This window comes from Quercus robur, chromosome 8 (assembly GCF_932294415.1).
Source record: "Quercus robur chromosome 8, dhQueRobu3.1, whole genome shotgun sequence".
In the NCBI taxonomy this organism is placed as follows: domain Eukaryota; kingdom Viridiplantae; phylum Streptophyta; class Magnoliopsida; order Fagales; family Fagaceae; genus Quercus; species Quercus robur.
Genome location: NC_065541.1, coordinates 14183214 through 14209552, shown reverse-complemented (window position 1 = coordinate 14209552; position 26339 = coordinate 14183214). Strand labels below are relative to the sequence as shown.

At 32.1% G+C, this 26339-nt stretch overlaps 1 protein-coding gene across 39 annotated transcripts in view; it reads right to left on the bottom strand.

Moving 5' to 3' along the window:
- LOC126694700 (receptor-like protein 7) overlaps window positions 1-26339 on the bottom strand; it is a 97628-nt gene that overhangs the window by 3143 nt on the left and 68146 nt on the right. For 3 of the 39 annotated variants that reach the window (XM_050391132.1, XM_050391133.1, XM_050391134.1), the window contains exons 3-15: window positions 14656-15035; window positions 12163-14566; window positions 11682-11800; window positions 11243-11488; window positions 11051-11081; window positions 10807-10919; window positions 8052-8151; window positions 7758-7813; window positions 7561-7633; window positions 3422-3522; window positions 3130-3184; window positions 2931-3005; window positions 1236-2524 (exon numbers count right to left, since the gene is read on the bottom strand). In XM_050391132.1, the coding sequence (XP_050247089.1) occupies window positions 12603-14566; window positions 14656-15035 (2344 nt within the window). In that variant the 3' untranslated portion in view covers window positions 1236-2524; window positions 2931-3005; window positions 3130-3184; ... (7 more) ...; window positions 11682-11800; window positions 12163-12602. Of the gene's footprint in view, window positions 1-1235; window positions 2546-2930; window positions 3006-3129; window positions 3185-3421; window positions 3523-3713; window positions 3823-7096; window positions 7182-7559; window positions 7634-7757; window positions 7814-8051; window positions 8152-10806; window positions 10920-11050; window positions 11082-11242; window positions 11555-11681; window positions 11801-11928; window positions 11960-12162; window positions 14567-14655; window positions 15828-26339 lie in introns of those variants that run through there. The other 36 variants (XM_050391111.1, XM_050391100.1, XM_050391118.1 and 33 more) reach the window with 32 other exon arrangements.

The following is a 26339-nucleotide window of genomic DNA, read 5'->3' as shown; positions in this document are numbered from 1 at the left end:
ATTTCAACAGTGGAAAGTCTATTTCTCAAAGCAAGTCAGCAACTAATGGAATGCTAGGAATACTATATGATTGCTGGATTAATTTCCACAACTTCATTTCAGAACATTTGGTCTCGATTTGCAAGAGAATTGCCAAGTTTGGTAGATTGAATAAGGTTTAGCAGCTTCTTCTAAATGTGATTGATCTCACTACCTCCTACTCACAACATAGTTTAAGGCATAGATCTTTTTTACATTAATTACAAGGGAAAATGGGGCTGCACCTTGAAATCAAACATGGAAGTAAACTAACCTTTTGCATACCAACTATTGCTAAAAGTGAAAAGGAATGAAAAAATAAAAAAGACAAATGAAACCAAAAAAGTTTCCTCTATAACTGAATAGAGTGCAACTATTCAGCCAAAAAAAGAAAAAAAAGAAAAAAAAAAGAATACAGTAAAATACTTTATATATACCTTCACTCTACATTCATATATATAACTTGAATATTGCAAATAAGAGAAGAAATCAAATCAAGTTTACACCAACAAGTTGACTTACAGCTCACCCAATTTCTATATATAATCTCAAAATCACCCTGAATCTTCAATCAAATTTCACAACATTGAAATACTCACATTCACATTTTTTTGTTTTTTAGTAGAAAAGAGACAATACTCACATTCAACATAAATAGCAAGTGTATAATTAAAAACCATCATAAATTCCACAACATAGAAATATTAAGAAATGTGTTCACCAAAGAATCAAAAAATGGACACGAAAAACAAAAGCAAAATTTAAATATATAAGGATATGGTACCAAACCCAACAATAAAAATAAGAAAGACAGAATGTGGCCTTACTGTCTACACAGAGGTCTTGAACTATTCAAGAGCACAAAAGGTTATTGATATGTTTTGAAACAGCAGGGGCATCAACCTTGGATTTTACTAGGCATTTGATGCTAAAAAGAAAAGCAGAAATTATGCACCCAAAGCAAACAAATCAGATCAATAAAATACAAGAATTATTATAAGGCAAGGTGGAAAGGAGTCTTTGGCCTACCAATTATTTCAACAGTGACAACACTAACCAGCTGCTTAAAAAAAAAAAAAAAAATCAAATACTTATTTTATTAATAATAATTACAAAGCTCAGCAGCTTGATTTCCCCATGAATGAGCAGTTACATTTAGAAAGAGAGATAAGAAAGTGACAAAGGCACCCAAAGATGTAAGTTAAGAAGGAGAATACCTTGGCAAAGAATGGTGTCTTGTGGTTGTGGGGACCGTGAAAGAAGGGTGATATTCTCCTAATCACCATTATGTGCTGTTTCCATTGTTTGGAAAATGAAGAAGAAAGTGAATAAGGATGATGAAGATAGCGAGTAGAATAAGAAGCTTCATCCCAATTCTGACACATGGAAGGAGTTGGAGGAGAGCTTTGCATTTTTCTACTAGGCTTCATTGTCCGAGTCAGATTCGGAGATTGTTTCTAACAAAACTACCCACAAATTATTTTGACCAGTTATTGTCTTCCAGCACGTCTGTGGGCATTATTCTTCAGCCTTTTGAGCATGATATGTTGCTCTAATATGAACATAAATGTAAACTGTCAAACACTAACTTATTTTAGTTTAGAGTTAAAGCTTTTGATATTTGTCCACACATCCGTTTCAAAATGAGGCCATACCAATTTGAAGTCATGTAGACCACACACTGGATATGTTAGAAGGCCATATCAATGGCTTAGGGGTGGGAATTAATGGATCCTATGAATTCCAGTTTGCTGGCAAAAACTCAAAGGTACAGGGAAAAATGGGTTGTCTCGTAAGCTAAAGCATGAAATTGCTAAAAAAACAGGAACCTTCTATTCTCATTCTCATTCTAATGAATAAAACAATATCTGATGTTATAATAAGATGATAAATACTTCTGTTCTCATTCTCGTTCTAATGAATAAAAAATCAGAAGGGAGAAGGGGGAAAAAGATAAGAACATAAACCAATTCAGTATGGTAGGAAATGAACAAACAACAAAAATTACAACTTGAATAATTAAACAAGACCAAGTTCACTTCCTGGTTTTATAGAATTGCTGACTCTTTGTGCATAATTTTTTTCTTTTTTATTCTACTGTGTCCATTATACATGGAGTTGTCTTTTTACAATAAAAGTTATCTTACTTACCAAAGAAAAACTTAAGCAGGAACTAATACAAATTCAAATAAAGATGAACACAAACTATATAGTCCGTTGTATTAAACATATACTTGCTTATAGTCCATTTATAATCAATAATCGGATATGTCATGTGCTTTCCAATACATACAAGAAATAAACTAGAATAATACTTTCAACTGTTTAGAACATGCAACATTCAAAACTAATTGATTTTGCTACTTGAGTAGACTTATGATCAAACTCATAGTAATCCCAATTATTTCGTCTGCAAATCATCTTCCTTTGGCAACCACTCCCAAATTTGAAGCAACAAGCTGCTTAAGTAGTCTTTTGAAGATACTTATTATGCCCGGTTCTTTTCCTATTAAGACATAGCATGAACCTATTAGATCCAAAACAATGGAATATCATAAACTCTACAAAACCAAAATCTTAACAAACAACTATCTATTTTTTGGCCAAGAAAAGTAAGGTAAAGAAAATGTACAAGACATAGCACGGATCTTATGTTCTAAATATTTTTTTTCATAAGGTTAAGCCCGCAGGTTACTATAATTTCTTCTCTTATCCAAAACAATGGATATTAAAAAATCTATTAATATGATTGGTTGACACGTGTCAAGAAGACCAAATATCATCTTTGGATTAATCAATCAAATTATTGTCTTAATATTTGAATTCAAAACTTGCACTTATTTTTAGCACTTCAAAATCTAGAAGCACTTTCAAAGACGCTTTTCTGAACATAACCAAAATGAGTTACCTACCCTATCAGCAGTAGCAGAGTAACATCTTGATGACTTTGACATAAGTATAGTCTGTTGTAATGGCAGCTTCGCATTCTTAGTCAAACAGATAGCCAAATAAAGATTTGAAACAGTTAGTTTTACATAAAGAAAAAAATTCCTAATCATAAATGAAAGCTAATAGTAAAATTTTAGTACATGCCATAGCAAAGGAGCTTACTTGCTGCCTTATAATTTAACATATCCTGCAAGTGTTGAAGTTGAAACTAGGCACTCTAAAAAAGAAAAAAGAAAAAAATTAAATGTATTTTGTTACTATTGAATGGAAAGGAAAATTTGGCAAGCAGAGTATGTTATTTTAGTGTTGATCCTCCCATTCATGGATATTCACTAGAACATCACTAATGCAAAAAATCCACAAAACAACATTTCTATGGAATTGCCTCAGAGTTTTAAACTCTCATGAACACTTGAAACAACCTAAAAAGAAAAATGAAACAACAAAACCAAACCTTTAGATTAACAGGACCTTCCCAGATTTTAGCACGTTTAGCATTATATGATTCGGCCTGCCTCGATTGATCTTAAGCATTTTGGTCTCTAAGAGTTGAACCTAAAACACATAAATTTGCTTCAACATTAAATTTAATATTATAACAATAGAATATATGTGTGTGTATAAATAACAATAATAATACCTATAAAAAAAACAATAATGATGATAATAAAAAAGGCGAAATAAAAAAAATAGCCATAAGAATGACACCCCCCCCCCCCCAAAAAAAGAAAAGAAAAGATACACACACTTGCACAGCATGTAGAAATCTCAATCACCTCTGTCTTTTAACACGTAAAGGATATGAACCTTGATTGTTCCAAGACCCATCTCAAAAGTTGCAGTATCTTGCACTTTCTATCCAAATATAGAAGTTTGATTAAAAAAAATGACAAAAGAAAAGACAGAAAATGCTAAAACAGTAACCATGGGAGCAATGTGATCAATAAAAAGTGTTGGCCAAATTTTGCCCTTATACATTTAATTGTGTCACTTTTGTCCTTCAACTTTTAAAATAGAGGTCCTTGAACTATTAATTATGTCAATTTCATCCCTCAACTTTCAAAATCAAATCAAATGTATCGTCAAAAGTTGTCTTCATTTGAAAGATGAGGAGCAAAATTGATACAATCAAATGTGTCGGGAAGAAATTAAAACAACCAGATTATTAGAGGATCAAAAGAGAAGTTTGGCCAAAAAAGTGTTACTTTAGTGAGAACATTAAAGTTTGACCGCAAGGGAATTCAATTTTGAGTGCAAGCTATTTTTGTAGTTTTTTTAGCAAGGTAGAAAATAAGAAAAATGGTCAAGGCTCAACGGGAATAGTAGATAATCATAAACTTTTTTCTTCAAATGAATGTTTTTTTTTTTTTTTACAGTAAACAAACTATACTAACAACAAAACACTAGCAGCTAAAAGCTGAAACACCTAAATAGAGCAATCAGCAAACATTTTTTTTTTTGAACCATACTTAAAAATAATTACAACATAAAACTATTCACTAAAATTTTTTCACTCTCTTCACAAACTCAACCTGAGCATTGTTTTTTCTGATCAAAAGCAGGATAGCATCCTCAGACTTGACATTGCCGCTAAATACAACGGCATTTCTTTGAAGCCAAATTTAACAAACTACTGCAGATTAACCAAGTCTGCATATGATTCTTTTAAAACTTTTACCCTTCAACCTATCCATACCCTACAGAACCACTTATGCAAGCTATATAATTGAGAATTTAATAGACTTTAACTTTCTCTTGTAGACTCTTTGATAAAGGAAACTCAAACAACAATTGATGATTCCTACTCCCAAATTTAATAATCAACTGATAATGACATGTCACCTTGATCATTTTAACAACCTATCTCAAGTGGAAAATTTCTCTAAGAAAAAAGAGAAAGGGATGAATGAATGAATTTATCAATGAAACAAACCATACAATAAGCAAACACTAGCAGAAGACACAAAACACAAAGCTGCACCTAAACTTAAAAAGAATCAAACTTGCAGAGCAAGCATAAAACTAAGAAAGAATTTTTTTCTCTTGAAAAAATCAAACAAGGCCTTTATGCCTCCTCAGAATTGACATTGCCAATGAATACACAAGCATTTCTTTTAAGCAAAAATAGTAACCCACTACAGACCTAGCAAGTTTGCTTATATTGCTTTTAAAACATTTTCCTTCCACTTTTCTTTACCCCACATAACTACTTTCAAAACATTTACCTTGGATTTAATTAGACATCATGACTTGCTCCCATAACCTCTTTGGAAAATGATACTCAATGCAAAGAACAAGTGCTATCAAGACAGGTCGTGCTATCAAGACAGGTCTTGCAGAAGACACAACATGTCACCTTGATAACCCCATTTTAACAAATTGTCTCGAGTGGAAAGTCTATTTCTCAAAGCAAGTCAGCAACTAATGGAATGCTAGGAATACAATATGAATGTTGGATTAATTTCCACAACTTCATTTCAGAACATTTGGTCTTGATTTACTCCCAAGCTGATTTCCTAGAGAATTGCAAAGTTTAGTAGATTAAATAAAGTTTAGCAGCTTCTTCTTAATGTGATTAATCTCACTACATTCTACTCACAACTTGTTTCAAGGCATAGATCTTTTAATACATTAATCACAAGGGAAAATGGGATGCACCTTGAAATCAAACATAGAAGAAAACTAACCTTTTGCAAAACAACTATTGCTAAAAGGGAAAAGGAATGTAAAATAAAAAAAGACAAAATGAAACCAGGAAAGTTTCCACTATAACTGTATATAGTGAAACTATACAGCCAAAAAAAGAGAAGAAGAATACAGTGAGATGCTTTATTTATACCTTCACTCCACATTCATATATCAAAACTTGAAGATCGTAAATAAGAGAATAAATCATATCAAGTCTACACCTACAAGTTGACTTACAGCTCACCAAATTTCTATATATAATCTCAAAATCATCTTGAATCTTCAATCAAATTGAATTCACATTTTTTTTGTTTTTTAGTCGAAAAGTGACAATACTCACATTCATCATAGATAGCAAGTGCATAATTAAAAACCAGCATGAATTCCACAACATTGAAATATTAAGAATCGCATTCACCAAAGAATAAAAAAAGGGGCATGAAAAACAAAAGCAAAACTTAAATAGATTGTATAGTTACTATACCCTGAATCAGGTGAACTGAAATAGAGTTCATATTCATGTCTAAGAAAGAAAAAAAGAGAGAAAAATATTCAATACGAACATACATGTTAACTGTCGAATGCTAACTTATTTTAGTTTAGAGCTAAAGCTTTTGATAGTTGTCCACACACTCGTTTCAAAATGAGGCCATACCAATTTGAAGTCATGTAGACCACACACTGGATATGTTGGAAGGCCATATCAAAGGCTTAGGGGTGGGAATTAATGGATTCTATGAATTCCAGTTTGCTGGCAAACTCAAAGGTACAGGGAAAAATGGGCTGTCCTGTAAGCTAAAGCATGAAATTGCTAAAAAAACAGGAACCTTCTATTCTCATTCTCATTCTAACGAATAAAACAATATCTGATGTTATAATAAGATGATAAATACTTCTGTTCTCATTCTCGTTCTAATGAATAAAAAATCAGAAGGGAGAAGGGGGAAAAAAGAAAAGAACATAAACCAATTCAGTAAAGTAGGAAATGAGCAAACAAAAAAAATTACAACCTAAATAATTAAACAGGAGCAAGATCACTTCCTGGTTTTATAGAATCGCTGACTCTTTGTACATAAATTTTTTCTTTTTTATTCTACTGTGTCCATTAGACATGGAGTTGTCTTTTTACAATAAAAGTTATCATACTTACCAAAGAAAAACTTAAGCAGGAACTAATACAAATTCAAAAAAATATGAACACAAACTATATAGTCCATTGTATTAAACATATACTTGCTTATAGTCCATTTATGATCAATAATCGGATATGTCATGTGCTTTCCAATACATACAAAACATTAACTAGAATAATACTTTCAACTGTTTAGAACATGCAACATTCAAATCTAACTGATTTTGCTACTTGAGTAGACTTATGATCAAACTCATAGTAATCCTAATTATTTCAACCGCAAATCATCTTCCTTTGGCAATCACTCACAAATTTGAAGCAACAAGCTGCTTAAGTAGTCTTACGACGATACTTGTTATGCCCGGTTCTTTTCCTAGTAAGACATAGCACGAACCTATTAGATCCAAAACAATGGATTATCATAAACTCTACAAAACCAAAATCTCAACAAACAACTATCTATTTTAAGAAAAGTAAGGTAAAGAAAATGTACAAGACGTAGCACGGATCTTATGTTCTAAAAACCTTTTTTCATAAGGTTAAGCCTGCAGGTTACTATAATTTCTTCTCTTATCCAAAACAATGGATATTAAAAAATCTATTAATATGATTGGTTGACACATGTCAAGAAGACCAAATATCATCTTTGGATTAATCAATCAAATTATTGTCTTAATGTTTGAATTCAAAACTTGCACTTATTTTTAGCACTTCAAAATCTAGAAGCACTTTCAAAGATGCTTTTCTGAACATAACCAAAAGGAGTTACCTACCCTATCAGCAGTAGCAGAGTAACATCTTGATGACTTTGACAAGTATAGTCTGTTGTAATGGCGGCTCCGCATTCTTAGTCAAACAGATAACCAAATAAAGATTTGAAACAGTTAGTTTTACATAAAGAAATAAATTCCTAATCATAAATGAAAGCTAATAGTAAAATTTTAGTACATGCCATAGCAGAGGAGCTTACTTGCTGCCTTATAATTTAACATGTCCCTGCAAGTGTTGAAGTTGAAACTAGGCACTCTAAAAAAGGAAAAAGAAAAAAATGAAATGTATTTTGTTACTGTTGAATGGAAAGGAAAATTTGGCAAGCAGAGTACGTTATTTTAGTGTTGATCCTCCCATTCATGGATATTCACTAGAACATCACTAAAGCAAAAGATCCACAAAACAACATTTCTACGGTATTGCCTCAGAGGTTTTAAACTCTCATGAACACTTCAAACAACTTAAAAAGAAAAATGAAACAACAAAGCCAAACCTTTAGATAATAGGACCTTCCCAAATTTTACCACATTTAGCATTACATGATTCGGTCTGCCTCGATAGATCTTAAGCATTTTGGTCTCTAAGAGTTGAACCTAAAACACATAAATTTGCTTCAACATTAAATTTAATATCATAACAATAGAATGTGTGTGCGTGTAAATAACAATAATAATACCTATAAAAAAAAATAATGACAATAAAAAAGACGAGAAAAAAAAAAAAACCATAAAATTGACCCCCCCCCCCAAAAAAAAAAGAAAAAGAAAAAGAAAAGATACACACACTTGCACAGCATATGGAAATCTCAATCACCTCTATCTTTTAACACGTAAAGGATATGAATCTTGATTGTTCCAAGACCTATCTCAAAAGTTGCAGTATCTTGCACTTTCTATCCAATATAGAAGTTTGATTAAAAAAATTGACAAAAGAAAAGATGGAAAATGCCTTAAACAGTATGGGAGCAATGTGATCAATAAAAAGTGTTGGCCAAATTTTGCCCCTATACATTTAATTGTGTCACTTTTGTCCTTCAACTTTTAAAATAGAGGTCCTTGAACTATTAATTATGTCAATTTCATCCCTCAACTTTCAAAATCAAGTCAAATGTATCCTCAAAAGTCGTCTTCATTTGAAAGATGAGGAACAAAATTGATAAAATCAAATGTGTAGGGAAGAAATTAAAACAACCAGATTATCAGACGACCAGAAGAGAAGTTTGGCCAAAAAAGTGTTACTTTAGTGAGAACATTAAAGTTCGACTACAAGGGAATTCAGTTTTGAGTGCATGCTATTTTCATAGTTTTTTTTGCAAGGTAGAAAATAAGAAAAATGGTCATGGCCCAACGGGAATTGTAGATAATCGTAAACTTTTTTTCTTCAAATGAATGATTTTTTTAAAAGTAAACAAACTATACTAACAACAAAACACTAGCAGCTAAAAGTTGCAACACCTAAACAGAACAATCAGCAAACATTTTTTTTTTGAACCATAGTTAAAATAATTACAACATAAAACTATTCACTAAAATTTTTTCACTCTCTTCACAAAATCAACCTGAGCATTGTTTCTTCGGATCAAAAGCAGGATAGCATCCCCAGACTTGACATTGCCGCTAAATACAATGGCATTTCTTTGAAGCCAAATTTAATAAACTACTGCATACTAACCAAGTCTGCATATAATTTTTTAAAACTTTTACCCTTCAACCTATCCATACCCTACAGAACCACTTATGCAAGCTATATAACTAGGATTTTATTAGACTTTAACTTTCTCTTGTAGACTCTTTGATAAAGGATACTCAAACAACAACTGATGATTCCTACTCCCAAAATTAATAATCAACTGATAATGACATGTCACCTTGATCATTTTAACAGTCTATCTCAAGTGAAAAATTTCTCTAAGAAGAAAGAGAAAGGGATGAATGAATGAATTTATCAATGAAACAAACCATACAATAAGCAAACACCAGCAAAAGACACAAAACACAAAGCTGCACCTAAACTTAAAAAGAATCAAACTTGCAGAGCAAGCATAAAACTAAGAAAGGATTTTTTTTTTCTCTCTTGAAAAACTCAAACCAGGCCTTTATGCCTCCTCAGAATTGACATTGCCAATGAATACACAAGCATTTCTTTTAAGCAAAAATAATAACCCACTACAGACCTAGCAAGTTTGCTTATATTGCTTTTAAAACGTTTTCCTTCCACTTTTCTTTACCCCACATAACTACTTTCAAAACATTTACCTTCGATTTAATTAGACATCATGACTTGCTCCCATAACCTCTTTGGAAATGATACTCAAAGCAAAGAACAAGTGCTCTCAAGAAAGGTCTTGCAGAAGACACAACATGTCACCTTGATAACCCCATTTTAACAAATTGTCTTGAGTGGAAAGTCTATTTCTCAAAGCAAGTAAGCAACTAATGGAATGCTAGGAATACGATATGAATGCTAGATTAATTTCCACAACTTCATTTCAGAACATTTGGTCTTGATTTACTCCCAAGCTGATTTCCTAGAGAATTGCAAAGTTTAGTAGATTAAATAAAGTTTAATGTGATTAATCTCACTATATCCTACTCACAACATGTTTCAAGGCATAGATCTTTAGATACATTAATCACAAGGGAAAATGGGTTGCACCTTGAAATCAAACATGGAAGAAAACTAACCTTTTGCAAAACAACTATTGCTAAAAGGGAAAAGAAATAAAAATAATAATAATAAATAAATAAATAAAAGGAAGAAGACAAAATGAAACTAGGAAAGTTTCCACTATAACTGTATATAGTGAAACTATACAGCCAAAAAAAGAGAAAAAGAATACAGTGAGATACTTTATTTATACCTTCACTCCACATTCATATATGAAAACTTGAAGATCGTTAATAAGAGAATAAATCATATCAAGTCTACACCTACAAGTTGACTTACAACTCACCAAATTTCTATATATAATCTCAAAATCATCCTAAATCTTCAATCAAATTGAATTCACATTTTTTTTGTTTTTTAGTCGAAAAGTGACAATACTCACATTCAACATAGATAGCAAGTGTATAATTAAAAACCAGCATAAATTCCACAACATTGAAATATTAAGAAATGCATTCACCAAAGAATAAAAAATGGACATGAAAAACAAAAGCAAAATTTAAATATATATATATATATATATATAAGGCTATGGTACCAAACCCAACAATAAAAATAAGAAAGAAAGAACGAGGCCTTACTGAAACAGAGGTCTTGAACTATTCAAGAGCACAAAGGTTATTGATATGTTCTGAAACATCAGAGGCATCAACCTTGCATGTTACTGGGCATTTGATGCTAAAAAAAGCAGAAACTATGCACCCAAAGCAAAAAAAATCAGATCAATAAAATACAAAAATTATTATAATAACTTTTTTTTGATAAGTAAGAATTATTATAATAACTGAAAACCAGAATGCAAGTGGAAAGGAATCTTGGACCTACCAATTATTTCAATAGTGACAACACCAACCAGCTGCATTAAAAAATAAATAAATAAATCAAATACTTATTTTATAAATAACAATTACAAAGCTCAGCAACTTGATTTCCCTATGAATGAGCCTTTACATTTAGAGAGAGAGAGAGAAGAAAGTGAAAAAGACACAAAAAGATGTAAGTAAAGAAGGAGAATACCTTGGTAAAGAATGGTGTCCTGTGTCATTGGGGGCCATGAAAGAGGGTGATATTCTCCTAATCACCATTATGTGTTGTTTCCATTGTTTGAAAAATGAAGAAGAGAGTGAATGAGAAGCTTCATCCAAATTCTGACACATGGAAAGAGTTGGAGGAGAGCTCTGTTTTTTCTACTGGGCTTCGCTGTCTGAATCAGATTCGGAGTATGTTTCTTTTTTGCCATTGGAGTTGGATTCTAGTATGTCCCTAATTTCCTCCATAGTTAAAAAAACTCCATAATTTGGAAATGAAAAAAGCCGCAACATATGCATTCTACATGGACTCCCAACCATTCCATGAATTAAAACATTGTACAACATGACTTTGAAATCTTAAATATATATAAGGATATGGTACCAAACCCAACAATAAAAATAAGAAAGAGAGAATGAGGCCTTACTGTCTACACAGAGGTCTTGAACTATTCAAGAGCACAAAGGTTATTGATATGTTTTGAAACATCAGAGGCATCAACCTTGCATGTTACTGGGCATTTGATGCTAAAAAAAAGCATGAACTCTGCAACCAAAGTAAACAAATCAGATCAATAAAATACAAAAATTATTATAATAACTTCTTTTTGATAAGTAAGAATTATTATAATAACTGAAAACTAGAATGCAAGTGGAAAGGAATCTTGGGCCTACCAATTATTTTAGTAGTGACAACACCAACTAGCTGCATTAAAAAAAATATATATATATATATATATATAAATAAATAAATCAAATACTTATTTTATAAATAATAATTACAAAGCTCAGCAACTTGATTTCCCTATGAATGAGCCTTTTCATTTAAAGAGAGAGCAAGAGAGAGAGAGAGAGAGAGATAAGAAAGTGAAAAAGGCACACAAAGATGTAAGTAAAGAAGGAGGATACCTTGGCAAAGAATGGTGTCCTGTGTCATTGGGGACCATGAAAGAAGGGTGATATTCTCCTAATCACCATTATGTGTTGTTTCCATTGTTTGAAAAATGAAGAAGAGAGTGAATGAGAAGCTTCATCCAAATTCTGATGCATGGAAAAAGTTGGAGGAGAGCTTCGTTTTTTTCCACTGGGCTTCGCTGTCTGAATCAGATTCGGAGTATGTTTCTTTTTTGCCATTGGAGTTGGATTCCAGTATGTCCCTAATTTCCTCCAGAGTTAAAAAAATTCCATGATTTGGAAATGAAAAAAGCCGCAACATATGCATTCTACATGGACTCCCAACCATTTTATGAAATCGAAGTCATTTCCACGAATTACAACATTGTACAACATGACTTTGAAATCTTCTTGAAAAAAATCTAGCAAAACTACCTACAAATTTTTTTGACCAGTTAATTTCTTCCACCACGTTTGTAGGCATTATTCTTCAGCCTTCTGAGCATGATATGTTGCTCTAATATGACCATCCTCACAATCCACTTTGGTTTTCCAAACTTAAACATAAGATATCCCATCAATGTTCCAAATATCACTCCACATCCATAACCTATCAATACAGCTTGCCAACCAAACCCATTTTCAGGCTCTAAATTGTCTTCTTTTTGTAAGGTCGATGGTGTTGGTTTCTTTGTCTCAATGTTGCATGTTCTTGACAATGGAAATCCACATAATCCCGAATTTTCCATGTATGAATCATTATCAAATGTATTGAACTGCTTTCCTAAAGGTATACGTCCTGTAAGTTGGTTATATGATAGATCTAAAACTTCAAGCCACGTTAGCTCTACCAATTGCATGGGAATCTTCCCGCTGAGCTTGTTGAAAGAGAGATCTAACCATTCAAGATTGGTCAAATTTCCAAACGATGAAGGAATATAACCTATAAGGTTATTGTGAGAAAAGTTGAGCCCCTTGAGTGATTTGAGCCTTCCAAGTGTCTTCGGCATCTTCCCTATGAATCCATTGTTTGAAAAATCAATAGTTGTGAACAAGACAGTTTGGATTCTCACCAACTCCATATACGACCCTTTTATCATCACATTCAAAGATTCCTGATAATAATAGTCTCTTGTATAGTTCAATCTAACTTCACTTTCATCCACATTTGTCATGGCTTTCAAATATTTGAAATATTTCATTGGCAAAGAACCATTAAACTGATTGTTGGAAATGTCTATGATTCGCAAATTTGGAAAAGGAAATTTGGTTTTAGGATTACCTATACAACCTTCAAATCTATTTGATCTTAAGACAAGAACCCGCAATTTCAGAAGACTTTCCAACCAATAAGGGAAGGTTCCATTTATCTTATTGTTTCCAAGATCAAGAATTTCCAAGTTCCTACAATTTGCTAAAGATCGTGGCAATTGCCCTTCTAACTGATTGCCATTAAAGTTAATATTCTTGAAATTATTTCCCTTAGCAAATGTGGCTGGGATGGTACCACAAAGGTTATTCATTCGCAAATCCAACACTAAGAGGAAACTAAAATTTGCCAAACACTTCGGTATCATGCCACTTAAGTTGTTATGAGACAAATCTAGAACTTCAAGGGAACTTGCATTACAAATTAAAGAGGGGATTTCTCCAGTAAAGCTGTTATTGGAGACAAAGAAATATCGAAGGTTAAGAAAATTTAATGTGGGAAATGGTCCTTGAAGCAAGTTGGCCCGAAGATCAACAAATTGTAAGTTCTTCCAAGGAATCTTATCTATACTTGTCAAAAAGTTGTGAGAAAGATCAAGGGAACCTAATGTATCCCTCCCCACATCCCCCAACCATCTTGGAACTTGACCATAAATTATGTTATTGGAAAGGTCTAAGGATTGTAAATTTGTTGTTGTTCTTAAGAAAATTGGGAATTCACTAATGTTGGAAGAAGACAAGTTCAACTCCAGAAGATTGGGCAAGGTAAAAGTTACATTGTTGATGCTGAGTAAGTTATGTGATAAATCAAGATATTGGAGATTTTTGAGCTTTGAAAACATTTCAAACTCCAACATAGTACTCAATTTATTTGATGAGAGATATAGACTAGTAAGGTTTACAAGTCTAGATATTGACCTAGGTATAGAGCCATGTAGCTTATTATAACCCAAATCAAGATACCTTAATGAATCGGACTTGAATTCACCAATCTCACCAATAAATTCATTATCATAAATGCTTAACGTCTCCAAAGATGGCAAACTGAACAACCAAGATGGCAGTGTTCCATTTAGGGAATTTGACCTTAAATAGAGTTTAATTAGATTCAAACCACTTACGTGACTAGGAAGGGGACCAACAAATTGATTGTTGTCAAGGAATAAACTTGAGAGATTTGGCAAGTTCAATAGTGACAATGGCAGCAAACCTGTTGAAATATTCACCAATAATTAGAAATTGTTCGTTTATGCGTATGCCAAGAACACCTAAAATTTAAAAGTGGTAATAGAATCTCACCGGTGAAACTATTCGATCCCAGATCCAAATAAGTCATTTGAGTGAGATTCCAAAGTAATGTTGGAACTGGCCCAGTAAAATTGTTGAAATATAGAATCAGATGAGTAATTTGAGTGAGACTTCCTAGCGAGGTTGGAATTGAACCAGTAAAATTGCAATGATAGAGATTCAAATGCTTCAAGGACTTTAGACTGCCGATAGAATCAGGTAATTCTCCCGAAAACATTATCCTAGAAAGATCTAAGGACTTCAGGGAACTACTGCTGTTGCAATTAGTGTTTGGAAGAGAACCCTCAAGATTGAAATTATACCCTAGATCAAGGGTTTGTATACTCGGAAGGCAGAGGATGTTATTTTCGAGTTTTCCCCGCAAGTCACAGCTATGGAGACTAAGAGTTGTCAAAGAGGAGGACAGATTCATTAAAGAATTAGGTCTAATTGAGGACATATTTGTGTCATCCAGAAGAAGTTCCCTTAACAGAGTTAGGTTATCAACGACTCTTTTCCAGACCGGTGTTTCGATGATTAATGGATAATTGTAAGAAAGATCGAGTGAAACAAGCGAAGACAACTGGGAGATTTCATATGGGATTTTGCCAGAAAAAGAGGAAAGAGAGAGGTTAAGATGAGTCAAGGTCTTAAAGCTGCCAAACTCAGATGAAAATAGGGAGTGATAGAAGAAATTACCAGCAAGATTCAAGGACCTGAGATGGCGAAGAAGGAAGAGGGAACTGTTGGAATGAATGGAGCCAGAAAGCCAACTGCAACTAAGGTCAAGACCAATAACATGGCGTGTCGCATTGTCACACTCGACACCATCCCAACTACAGCAGTCCTTATCCTCCTTCCAAGAGGCTGTCTTTGGATACGAATTATCACACATTTTCATATTTGATCTATAATCAGAATCATAAAAAAAAGAAGATAAATCGGTCGTATCAAAAGGAGGAGAAGCGGATCTGCGAAGAGAAAGAGAGTTGCTAAATTGGAGTAGAGCAGAGCATTGTGGGTTTGAAGAGAAGGAAGAAGAAAAAGAGGATGGAAAGAGCAAGGAGAGTAGACAGAAGAAGAAGAAGAGTTGATACTTGAAAGTTAAACAACAAAAACCCATTTTGATGAGATGAGATGATACCCTTCAGCCTTCAAGGAAGCAAAAGAGTGAATATAGGTGAGTGCGGCGTACATTTATATAGTGCTACCAAGTCAACCCAAGTCTTCTACTTTTCTTTCGGTTTTATTGAGTTACGAAACTACATGGCTTTATTGTCACCCTATTTCTTTTTTATTTGTTTATTTATTTAAGAAAGATATAACTTTATTGTATTTTAAAAAAAAATATAATATTGTTATAAAAATATATATATATTATATTACATTCGCAAAATAGGCAAGTCATCTCTATGAAAAACCGGATTGATCAATCAGGTTTTTTATAGAGATGATGCCTACCGCTGCTCTGCAAATTCTACTCAGTTGTAGATATTCTTTTGAATTGTGCATCCTTTTTCATTTTTTGATATCAAAGTGTCTCATTTTTAATTATTTGATTAGTTAAATGATACATTGCTCAAATAATCTTTTAAAGAATGTCTAAAAGTATTATAAATTCTATAAATTTTAAAAATATAATAAGAATATTATTGATTATTGATAGATTTTTATCGATAATACTAAAAAAATAAGACTCCCTCTAGGATTGAGGTCTAAAGCCACATAATATATATATATATATATATATATATATATATATTATATATATAAACAGAATCTTTTGAAACTCTTCCAATTTTTCACGTCAGCATTTTATATTTATAATTTTTAAATCTGATATATTTCTTCCCATTAAATAGATATGAGACTCCTTTTACAATCACTCCTCTCATAAGTTACTAATTCATTCAAAAACAAACACTACTGAAATTTAAAAATATTTATGCCATCACAAAAAATCAATATTGGTGTTAGTTTTACCAGTACTCTACACATCTCTATAAATGTCAATGTCACGTCAACTTCCATCTTCATTAGTTATTTGTTAATGACTTAACATTAAACAATATAATAAAAATTTTCTCCAAAATTTTACCCCAGTTACAATTCAAAATTTTAGCGTGGGAGCTCACTTTTATTAAATATTTGTTAATATATATATATATATATATATATAACCAAAATATTTGACTTTTTATTGACTTCTCCAGAACTTATCACATTATTATCATTTTTTTAAAAAAAATTATTTAACTTTTTTAATTAATAATATCAAGTTAATAATGAGTAAAATTCTATCTTTCTAATAAGTTCAACTTAAACTCAAACTCAAACTTAAACAATGATAATTTATCTCTAAATTTGCGAAATTAATTATGAACACTATAAAAGCAGTGCAAATTCTAAATTTTTTATTTATTTTTTATATATACAATCATTAGAGGTATGAGCTATTCTTCTGTTATTTTCTTCTCTTCAACTTTGTTAAAAAAAAAAAAAAAAAAATATTTTATGATTTTTTATGTATTTTTTAAAAAGTGATACATGAACCACTAAACACTACACCTGTGACTGTATATGATTTTTTTTCATCGTTTAAAGTTTCCCGTTAAAATTTAAAACTTATTACTTTATGGGTTCGTGTTCTTTTTACTTTTTCTTATATTTCTTTTTTGAATAGTCATATTTTTTGAATTGTTTCCATAACTTATTCTTTAATATTATATATATATATATATATATATTTGACATTTTAGAAGTTTTAACATCTGAATTTGTATTAGGTTTTACAATATTTAAACATGTTTAGCAAATTTCAATGACTATACCATGTATTATTCTTTTAAAGGTAATTAATTTTCTTTTATATTTCTCTATTGTGTAATCATATACATTTTGTTTTGTTTCAAAATTTTATAGAAAGTAAATCTTATGATCCTTTAATATTTTTTGGCCTTTTAAAAGTTTTAATATTTAAATTATTCTTTTGATGGTAACACATCTTTCTCTTATATTTCTCTATTGTGTAGTCACACACACACACACATATATTATCTATAATTTGTAGACTCTAAATCTTTTGTTTCCTTTCAATAATTATAGTCATAGATTATTCTTTTGAATGTAACTCATCTTTCTTTTATATTTCTCTATTATTTAGTAATATATATATAAATATATATTGTGGGGGCTATGGCCCAAAGTAACGAGTTGAGCCTTGGGCCCATTCGAGGACGCCAGCCTGTCTGAGGAGGTAACATGGCTTAGGCAATCCATGTTTAGCCTTATCACGAGAAACAAAGAAAAAAGGTCCGAGGAGGAATCCCTCCTCGGATACTAAAAACCCGGAGCGGAGGTACGTCCAAGCCACTGAAGCACATCCCCTAAATATGTGAAAAGGAAGAAAACCCAAAATATCTAAGCAAAAGCTGTCACCACCACATTAAATGCACTACAACTACTTTTCTAGCCACGTTAGTATGGAGAAGACCCCTGAACAGTGTTACCTTGGTTACCACAACTCACAAAGGACTGAAAGAGATGTCTGATGGGATAGGTGCTTAAATGGAGGCTTGGATAATCAACAAGTGTAAAACCCAGATGATAAGGAAGAGCCTATATAATGTATAGGAGCCCCCATAAGAAGGGGAGAGAAAAAAAAGAAAAAAGGGGAAGAGGGTAGAATACTGTGACATGCAAAGGAACCATAATGTATTAGTCTGTATTCACCAATTAATTTTTTAGTCTCCTTGGATCGTAAGATATTTCAACGTAATGGCTTTTGTTCTTATATGTATGTTCCTTTATCCCATGCAAGCCTCTGTTTAACTTATCTAAACCTAGTTCTTTGACCCATACTCTACAAATTTCATTGTGTTGGGTTTTTTTGGACCAAGACTTCACAAGATAGGGGTTTGGGCTCCAAACCATGTCCCTACATGTGTAGTAGTGGTACACTCATACAAGTTCCAAGGGCATATAAAGCATGAGTGGGAGGGTTACTTAGGCGATGTGGGACAAAGGTGTAAAGCCAAAATGGTGAAGATCCTGGACTCTCACCCCTTCGTGACAAATCCGTGAGAGCTTGGCTCCCCAAAGAGGACAAACACTGCTTCATGGTGGGACAAGTAACCACATTAAAAGGGCCCTTTTAATGTGTAGTAGTGGTACACTCATTCAAACTCCAAGGGCATATAAAGCATGAGTGGGAGGGTTACTTAGGCGATGTGGGACAAAGGTGTAAAGCCAAAATGGTGAAGATCCTGGACTCCCACCCCTTCGTGACAAATCCGTGAGAGCTTGGCTCCCCAAAGCGGACAAACACTGCTTAATGGCGAGGCAAGTACCCACATATATATATATATATATATGTTTCAATAATTTCAGCAATGAATCATCTTATTTTTTAATATTTTTTGGTCTTTCAGAAGTTTTAATATCTAAATTTGAGTTATTATTTTGTAGTATTTGAAACTATCTGACAAATTTTTTGTAAGCCATTGCACATTTAATCAATGGCTTCCTCATCAAATTGTAACACAAATTGAAGTCATACAAGAGAAAATCATGCAATGGTTTAGTTTCTTAATCAATTTAAGATTTTATAAAATTATTTTAGTCTACCTCACAAATAGGTAGATTCTCGTGCATATGCATGGGTTAGCGACTAGTAAGATATAATAATGCTACCAACACAATAAGTAGACCTTTTTATACATACATACATACATATATATATATATATATATATCTGTGGGTACCTAAGGCATGCTTGCAATGTCCTAGGCATGCTTGACAACGTCCTTGGCTGACCTCGGCATGCTTTGCAACGTCCTAGGCGTCCCACATCGAAGAGAGAAATCCCCCCACTTTCTACCTTATAAGTTTTGAAGCGAAGGAGTAGTGTACCACTAGTTGGGAGCCAAGTAATCAGGAAGTATTATTAAAGGAAATCTGGTTATAAAGTTCATAATGGAGGAAGCAGGTCCACATGGCTTCGCAGCAGGACCACACCAAGTAGAGACTAACCTACACCAAGCAGAGTCAAGAGGTTCCCAGCATGGCAATCCACACCGGAATCTCGAATAGAGAGAGGGCCGTGAGGGGAGTGTGCACACAACTCATACCAGCAAAAGTCACTCTCGTGGGAAGAGTCATGTTTCCCATATAAAGAATGACAGAGACATGTAACGTGAAATTGACAAGTTGAAAAGAGAGTTGCGTCACGCCCGGCGAAGGCATTCCCCGCCCAACTCCGAACCATCATCCGAAGAGACAGATGGAGCTAGTTATAGACGGAGATCAAGAACTCCGCCTAGTGAGACTTTTTCCTATGAAGAAGAACACAGCTATCGACGTAGGTACAAAAGCTTGCCTCGCAGGAGCTTGGGGAACAACGCCATGAACGAAGCGTTGAGTCAAGTTTCCAAATCACCATTCACGAGGAATATAGAGGATGTGATTCTTCCTCGGCGATTCCATCAGCCTACTTTCACCCTATATGATAGTCGGACAGACCCAATGGAACACGTTAGCCATTTTAGCCAAAGGATGACTATCTACTCCAAAGATGAGGCCTTGATATGCAAGGTCTTTCCATCAAGTTTGGGTCCAAAACAATTTCAGTCCCCACAATATCAATTAAATAATATTTATTTTTCATATTTTATTTTTTATTCAAACACAAATACTAAAAAGAGAAGGAAAACTTGTGTTCACACTTTATAGCAATTGTTTAAAAATTAAAGTGAGCTTAACCATGTAATTGTGTTTAGACTTCAGTCTATAAAGCTTGGTTTCATAAACTAGCACCTTTTTTTTTTCTCATCTCTAAAGTCTTTACCTTTTGTAAATGGGAGTCCTTTTAACTATTTGGTTAGTTAAATGATATTTGTCTACTTTGTTGGTAGGAAAAAACTATTGCAATATATGAGCAAAAGGTTGTGAATATTTGAATGAAGAGGCGAGAAGGAAAGAAAAGATGAGTTTAAATGGGAATGTTAGTTGAAGCGTAACATTTATTGTTGCTACACTTCTGTTGAGCCGCATCATTCACTTATTTTTCTACCTCTTCTTTTCTCTTTTTGAAATTTTCTACTCCCTATTCAAAAAGATTAAAAAAAAAAAAAAAAAAAACTATTTTCTCCCTATTAGTCAATACAAACTGTTACATTTCCTTCAACCTTTCTTCTTCCTTTTTGCCACTTTATCTCTCCACTACTCTCTACTTTACCATTACACTTCCTTCATTATTTTCTCTTTACATACATACATACATACATATATATATTTGAATCTTCTTCTCATTCTTTTGGATATACACAACTGTCAGTTTCTTTAAGACCTTCTTCATTCTCCTCGTGTGTGTATTAAAATACTTAGTATTCTAAAAAAAAAAAAATCCATATTTTCCCACACAAAAACTGTAAGTACTCTCTCTCTCTCCTCATTTCTTTTGGTGGATTTTTGTTCTTTCTTATAACTTTAATTAAGGTTAATGGTTTTTTTTATTAATCTTTTTATTTTATAAATATGTGTTTTGGAATTGTGTGTGTGTGTTTTTTTAATTTCTCATTACAAAGTCTTCCCTCTCCATGTAATCGTTTTGGATTTGGTTTTGGTCAATACTTAGTTTTTTTTTTTTTTTTTTTTAAAGTAAGTATTTAAGTTTATATCAAAATACAATCTACATGGCTAAGAATTTAAATATGCATACCAATTATTTGAGTAATAAATTATTAAAATGTCATTCTTTTATTCCTTTGGTTTCATTTTAATTTTGCTTAAAATAACATTGTAATTTTGTGATAAGTTTTGATTATTATGATAATCTCCTTATTCTTTAAGATATAAAATTTTGAATAATAAATTTAAAACTTATTAAGTTTAGTGGTATATTAGGCAAATATGACACTACAACAAAAGTTAAAATATTATGGTTCACCTTAAAAAATATTAATTAAACACATAAAAAATAATAGAATGATATATTTGTAAAGATTAAAAAAAAAATTAAAAAAGTACTTGTAGAAATCTGTTAAAAAAAAGAAAATATTTAAAGTAATAGTTATATTTTATATGTTACATCTCATTGCATTATATTTATATATTCTTTGGCATCAAAGATCTTACCACTTACCAGTTCTCTCTCCCTCTCTCTCCAAAAGAAAGCCAATTCTATAAATTAGGCAACAACTGTTTAGAAATCAGAGGAGAAGTTTGGATACACAGACTGATTGGCTGTTAGTAATTTTCAGTCATAATAACACACAAGAAAAAATAAAAACGCAAAGGGCGAAAAAATAACACAAAGCAACCCCTGTTGCTAAATGCTAATCTTTTGGAAGAAAGTACAAAAAGTAAAAGCGAGTGAAGGTATTAATGTAGCATAATAATAAGTGGAAAATAGATGAGGAAGAATTCATGTGGACTTGCTTTTCAGGTCATTGCACTACGGAAGACGCAGGGTAAAGTTGTTTGGTGAAGGTGGATAAAGTGGCTTTGTAGAGGTCACAAAGTGAATGGGTTGCTTTTGTTTTATTAAAGTAACTAATCAAGATTAATCATGCAAGGGAAAATCTTTATCCAACCATCTGAACTATATTTCATGCTATAATTGAAATAACATTAGATTTTATTTATTTATTTTTATACTCCTATCTCTCTTTCGGTCCCTATTACAATCAGTTTCACTGTCTCACTTGAGTTTCTTTCCTCAAAACTTCATTGATGTTCGGCTTTTCCATGTATCTCATGACTCAAATCATGGTCTCCCTTGGCCTTGTATTAGCCTTATCTTCAACCTCTTTTTCTCTTCTTCTAGCACAGCAGTCTGCACTCTGTTAATGATAAATCTATAATACATAATCAATCAATAAATCAATCAATTTATCTATATCAATATATATCTTAAAGTTGAAGTGTATTGCGCGCCGGTTGATCCACATATCTTATTTTTAACTCTTTTACTTCTTATTAATCCCCGAATTATTGTTACATTTTTTCTAATATTTCTCCTCCCTTTTATCTTTTTATCTCCTCACTTACTATCTACTTTAATATTACTCTTCCTCTATCCTTTTATCTTCCTTTATTTTTGTTTTTCTTATTCTCATTATTTTACTAAAAATTTGCAATTCTCTCACATTCTATGCATAGCTTTCCCAATTCTCACATAAAAAGGTTATCCATCTCTCCCTCTCACATTCTATGCATAGTACACAAAAACATAATTTTAAAGAATATGGACTAGATCATAAAGTAATTATATCTATCAAAAATACTACACCAAAAATAATAGAATGATATATTGGTAGAGAGAGAAAGATGAAAAATAATTTTAGAAAATGTTATACCACAATTATCTTCAACAAATTTTAGAGAACAAATTATGCATTATACCATAATTACAAAATAATTATATATTCTCACGCATGGCATTAGTCTACGACTAGTTATATATGTAAAAGGAAACAGAGTCGAGTCAACGCATGCAAATAGAGCGTCTATATTTTTTTTATAGAAAAAGCAAAGAGAGCATCTAAAAACTTATGAGTGATTCTTGGAAACGTTGCATATTGCAATAAATTTTTCATACATTTTTTTTAATAAAAGGAAACTTGTCTACATTTTTTTTTTTAATTAAAAGGAAATATAAAAATAGAGAAAAAATTTAGCAAAAACCAATTTAAAACGTCTTGCCTACGACACCAAAATATTACAGCTTGAAAAAAGAGCCACAACTTTAATTGTATTGCTAAGAGCTTTATAACTCAAATAGTTAGCACTTTCTAGTGTTTATAACAAAGACATATATGATTCAAATCTCCCCACTCCAATTACTACCTTATAAAAATAACAAAAAATTCATCAACAATACATGTAGTTATTAGATTCTTTTAACAGGCACTGTATTTTAAATGTCGAGTTCTTTAGGCATAGTAGTATGAAAACGAAATTCATGCAAATTTAATAATTATCATTCATGCATAAATTGAGAGGTCTTCTTCCAAGAAATTTCCATGGTTTCAATTTTCCACAAGTCTTCAGTCTTCAGTCTTCAGTCTTCAATTTTCCACAAGTCTTTGGTCTTTAGTTTTCCAAATAATTAAATTAGGAATTGCAAAACAAAGAGAGCTTCATATTCTTACTTTTTGGACAAACGCAATAATTTACCAAGTCTTCGTCTTCGTCTTTATTCAATCATCCTTCATTCTGATAGGAGTACCAGCTGGAGTCTTTGCAGTCTATTCTTTTTTTCATTGGGTTAAATTTTCCTTCCCCCTAGCAACATGCAAATTGACTTGGTACCTTACCTTTTTGACTGGGGTAGACATATTGACTGACACGCAATCCTCATTCCACAAAAATTTTCACATACTCTAGAAATCTCAAGAGTTTTAAATTTTTCTAAGGAAAAAAAAAAGATTAACCCTTTCTTTTTAAATCCAAAATCCAAATCCCATTGAACACATTCCATTTTGTAGATTTTTTTTTGGTTAATAGAACTTTTTGGCCTAACTACTATGTTATCTTTGCATATAAATCAAGTACAAATTCAGCAGTGATGCACACTAATCTTCCAAGGGCACATTGGATTTAGCTTTTGGTTTGAGAAGGTTTCCGTTAAATTTCTTATAATTTGCTACCTCCCAAAAATGGAAAAATGAGAAAAAATAATTTATAAGAACAAAACTAATAACTAGGTGGCAAAGCAAATGGTAGTGGACTCGGCAAATATAATGGATCAAGCAGATTTCCAACAAAGCAATGTGATTCATCACTTGGACAAGCCCTTTTAAGGACACATTAGATTAGACATCCCTTTAAATCACCCACTTGACAACATAGCCGACATCTCTGTATCTATCCAGGCATAAACAGCAAGAATATCCCAAAGTCTTGAGTTTTGACTAGTTTTCCTGCTTCTCGTAAAGCACCAGTGTCCTATCAGTCCGAACCACATCCTTTTAACTATTTGATTATCTAAATGATAATTGTCTCATTCCTTTTAACTATTTGATTAGGGAAAACCATTGCAATATACGAGCAAAGAGTTGTGAATATCTAAATGAGGAGATGAGAAGGAAATAAAAGATAAGTTGAAATGAGAATGTTAGTTGGTAAGAGATGAGGAGTGCTTGACGGGGAGTAAAGAGTCATGTCCAGTGTCAGCGCCACTGCCGCCACATAGAGTTCAGGAATCAGGGGTTCAAAGAACCCCTCGACTTTGGGATTTTTTTTATTTTTTATTTTTTTTATTTTTTAGTTTTTTTTTTGACCACTCTTAACTGAAATTTTGAACCCCCTACAAGAAACTCAATAACAAATCAATTCAACACCAACAATTATATTGGTTTTTTCAAACAAAAAAGAAAAAAGAAAAAAACCAACAATAAACCAATTTGATCTAAAATCTGATAAAAAAAAACAGTAAGCCCAACAACAAAAATTAGTAATTTGTTGATCTTAAATCTTAGGGGAAAAAAAGAGTAGGCAGTAAAGTATAAAAGGGTAATACTAAGTGTGAGGTAGTAGAAGTGAGACGTAGGACTGTGGAAACTAGGAAGTGAAGACAATTTTTTTTTTTTTTTTAATTTTAATGATTGTATTATTGTGTTGAAATCTTGATAGAGTAATGCAAAAAAAAAAAAAAAAAAAAAAAAAAAAAAAAAAAAAAAAAAAAAAAACATTTTTCTTAATGAATTATAAGGACTAATAAGTTGTCAAAGTTGAGTGTTTTTTTTTTGAGAAGAAAAGTCAAAGTTGAGTTGAATTGTGAAATAAAATAATTGAAAAGAGTAAAGATAAAAACTAATAAACAATAAATTAAAATATTGGGTAAACTACATAAATAGTACCTATTCTTTATATCATATGTCAATTTTATCTCTAACTTTTCATTTATGTCAATTTGGTTTTTAACATTTTAGTGCCGTGTCAATTTGGTTCCTGCCATTATCACTTAGATGAAAAAATCTGACATGTCAAATGAAAAAATAAAAAATTGATTTACATGCCCTATCAATTGCCAATTGTGCAACCTTGTTGTATTATTAAAAAAAAAAAAAAGGTTCTCATGTGGGTTTTAAGTTTGGGAAAAAAAAATCTCTAATAACCTTCTCTCTCGTTAGAATAGCTCTCATGCTTCCTAGCTTTCTCTCTCGTCACAAATGCAACCTAAACAAATTGAAGGTTCAAAACCTGAACAAACCCAATGTTCAAAAACATAAAAACATGGACCAGCCTGTGGCCAACCCAATCTACACTTCTAAAAACTGTTACTAACAAATTGGCAAGTTTAATATAAGAACCCAACTGGATAAGAACCAAGAGCATATTTTATGATTAAGGTTATACGTGCATACTTTATGATTAAGGTTGAGGTACTTATATTGTTCAATTTTAAGCACCCGATACAGTGCTAGTTTGAGGAAGTAGATTAGGAAGATGGAAGTCAGCCACCATAGCAGATTAATCTGACAAAAGAGAGAAAGTTATGGATTTGGTTTTTTTCCCCAAACTTTAACTTATGTGAGAATTTTGTTTTTTTTTTTTTTTTTAATAAAAAAAAATGACATGGCAACACAATTGGTAGTAGATGTGCTAGTAAATCAATTTTTTATTTTTCCACTTGACACGTCAGATTTTTCCATCCAAAGGATAACAGCAGAAACTAAATTAATACATCACTA